At 37.4% G+C, this 3,242-nt stretch overlaps 1 protein-coding gene across 1 annotated transcript; it reads right to left on the minus strand.

The window, feature by feature from the left end:
* Positions 1–260: 260 nt before the first annotated feature.
* On the minus strand, positions 261–979 carry LOC141590409 (uncharacterized). The gene is made up of 2 exons (XM_074411003.1): positions 965–979; positions 261–869 (listed from the first exon to the last, which is right to left on the minus strand). The coding sequence occupies exons 1-2, from the start codon at positions 977–979 to the stop codon at positions 261–263; spliced, it is 624 nt and encodes a 207-aa protein (XP_074267104.1).
* Between the last annotated feature and the right edge of the window lie 2,263 nt (positions 980–3,242).

The raw sequence follows: 3,242 nt of genomic DNA on the forward strand, positions 1-3,242 counted from the left end.
CGACACAAGCTTGGTGACACCATTTCCCATTGTGACTGATAAAATATTACTTGGAAACCATCCGGACCAGGAGCCTTATACGGTGACATTTGATTCAGCGCACACTGGATTTCCGCATTTGAATAATTCTGTTCCAGTTTCTCACGTTCTGTCATCGTTAATTCCGGAAATAGCCCACTCGTCAACCCCTCCAAATTAATGGTGGATACTTGACCAGCAAAGGAATTTTAAAGAAGTTCAAAACTAAGTTTTTCACCTCTTTACCATTCCATACCCATTGACCTTTCATCATTCTGTAAACATTCAATGCGATTTTGCTTCCACCGAACTATGGTACTAAGATAGAAAAATCTTGTATTTCTAACTCCGTCACATATAGCTTTCATTCTAGACTTCTGAAACCATAATAACTCTTCTTGTTTGAACACTTCGTCTAGTTTTCGCTTAAGTTTCCATTCATGTTTAAACAAATAAATCATCCCACCTCTGGATATTTTTTCCTGGACGCCTAGAAGTCTCCTTTCCAAACTTCTTTTACGTTCAAAAATATTACCAAAAACCATCTTATTCCAGTTTTGTAAAGAGTTTGCAAGTTCATATACAAATGGAATTAAAGGTTGGTCATTTTTCCAATTGGTTTTGACAAATTCCGAGAATTTATTATGACACATCCACGTTGCTTGGAAACGAAACGGTTTGAGCATGGCTGGTAACGGAGCAAACCCATTCGTATTAACCAATATAGGACAATGGTCAGATTGGTTTTGCATCAAATGACGGAGAGAGCCTTCCGCAAACATAACTCTCCAGGAAGAATTACAAATCACTTTATCCAATCTTGCCCATTTCCTTGTATCCACTGTATTACCCTGCGCTCAAGTGTAATCAGGTCCAGTATAATCAAGATCTATCCACTCATTAGACTCAAGCCACGAATTAAATTTCTCACATCTTCGTGTCATACCTGCACTGCTACCATTTCGTTCATAAATAAATCTGGTATCATTGAAGTCTCCCATCGCCAACCACGAACGGTTATGAGAAGCAGCAAAAGTTTCGAGGTCCCTCCGTAACTCTTATTTCTTGATAGAGTAAGGACTTGCATACACTGCTGTATAATACCACATAATCTCTCCTACTCTTGTAATTTCAACCGTAATATGCTGCGGATTGTGGATTAATGGGGTGACAGTCACTTCCTCTGGTCGCCAAAACAACCAAATCCCTCCACTAAAACCTTCAGCATCAACATGAGTTGCTCCTCCATAATTGATTCTATCACAAACTCGCTGAGCGGCAGTCCCACTCAAATGCGTTTCAACTAAGGCTAAAACCTGTAGTTTATTGATTCGAATGATTTCTTTAAACATTGATAAAAACGCCACACTCCTTGCTCCCTGGACATTCCAAGTCATCAGAATTAAAGGTGGTCGTTGGTTAAGATGGTTTGGGTATCTATCCATTAAACTTACCGAGGTGTGAGATAGCGAGGACATAAAAGCCTCAGACTCTCTGGTGAGAGTTCTCATCACATGAGGGGTGATTCTCGTCTCTACGAGGAGGTTCATTGATGTCGATCGTGGGGGCAGGACCACCTCGATCTCCATTTCCATCTTGTGAGCTAGCGGAATTGCCACTGCCATTGCAGGTGGTATCATTGGTGATGTTACGAAGAGGTATTAAGACGGAGGGATGTGAGAGTATATGGTTGTGGGGATTTTGAGAGGTGAGGATGCAGAACTCATGGTTGATCAATTAGTCTTTAAGGATTATGAATTTATGATATTAATTTGATTTAGTAATCGAGTTTTTTTTAGAATAATGGAGATTGGGAGAAGGGTAATGGTGTTTTTAAGGTGTTTTAAGGAAGTGTAATATGTAGTTTTGGAGAAAAAAACAAAAAAAAAAAAAAAAAAGAATTTTACCGGGTAGTAGGTAGCCCTTCCACCTATTCTAGTAATTGGAAAAAGGTGTAATCGTTCGGTATAATATACTCCCTCATATTCACTCATTTCTTCTCCTTCCATCTTGCACAAGAAATAAGAAAATGATTTTGGACCACACAAAATACTCTACCCCACATACAATTTGATTTTGGACCACACAAAACTTTCAAAAAAAGGAAAGAGGGAAGAAAATCTGACTACCATGAAAACGGAAAGAGAGAGGAAATGAGTGAATAGGAAGGAGTAATTAAATTATAGTTTGTACTATTTTGAGAAGCATGCAGATTGTTTAGAGTATTCTCATTAAATAACCTTTTATTTTATGATAACATATTTTTCACTTAAATAAATCAAATATTAAATAAACCTTGTGAATATTTTTTAAATTACCTACATATATATACAAATAAAGAAATTATATTACAAACTAAATTCCAACATTCTATATACTTGTGTAATACATAATCCCTTATTATTACCCTCATTACCCATATCATTCATATTATTCACTAATTAATTACCCATAACAAAACCCCAAAAAATTAGGGTTTATAAGAAAAGGAAAAAGGGTAGATCTTTACTTACAAAGTGAAAGGAAGAAGAATAAGGTGCATAATCTTCTAATCCAAGCTTGAACCCCATGGAAGAGTGTTTAAGAGGGTTTTAGAGAGAAGAGAGAGGATTGGGAGTGATAGAGAAAAAGAGGGAAAATGAATTAGGTTTAGGCAGAATAGATCCCGTCATAAATTTTATCGCCCACTGAGGAGCTGCAATCGGTTGAGTGCTGAGTCCACTCGATCGAGTACTCAGCCGAGTGGCACCTGCTCGGTCCACTGTATGCTCACTAGGTCTCGTCGAAGTTCTACTTGGTCTAGTGTGCAGTCATCCCCTACTCCCGAGTAACTTCTTGTCAAGCCTAAGGGTTCTCTCACGCATCCCAAGGTTCTTTACGGGTTCCAAAATATCCGGGTATTACACCTGAACTTTGCCACTTTGACATGGTACCCATGATTTAATATTTATGTACATAATATCCTCCATGATTGATTTTCATGTACAATATGCCATTTTTTGTCATTATACAAAACTTTAGTTGACCATAGGTCATAGACCAGAATTCAGAATCAGCCAATTTTTCTTTCAAATGATTATCTCGTCATAATCTACGATTTGAGGAAAAAAATTGTCGACATACGTTTATTTTTTTGTTTTTCTGAAATCCTCAAATCAACCGGAACTTTGATCTTCAGTTTCCGCGTGACCATTTTTCATTTTATCAAAGTAAAGATCTTGAAG

The sequence above is a fragment of the Silene latifolia genome, chromosome 7, assembly GCF_048544455.1.
Source record: "Silene latifolia isolate original U9 population chromosome 7, ASM4854445v1, whole genome shotgun sequence".
NCBI classification, from domain to species: Eukaryota; Viridiplantae; Streptophyta; class Magnoliopsida; order Caryophyllales; family Caryophyllaceae; genus Silene; species Silene latifolia.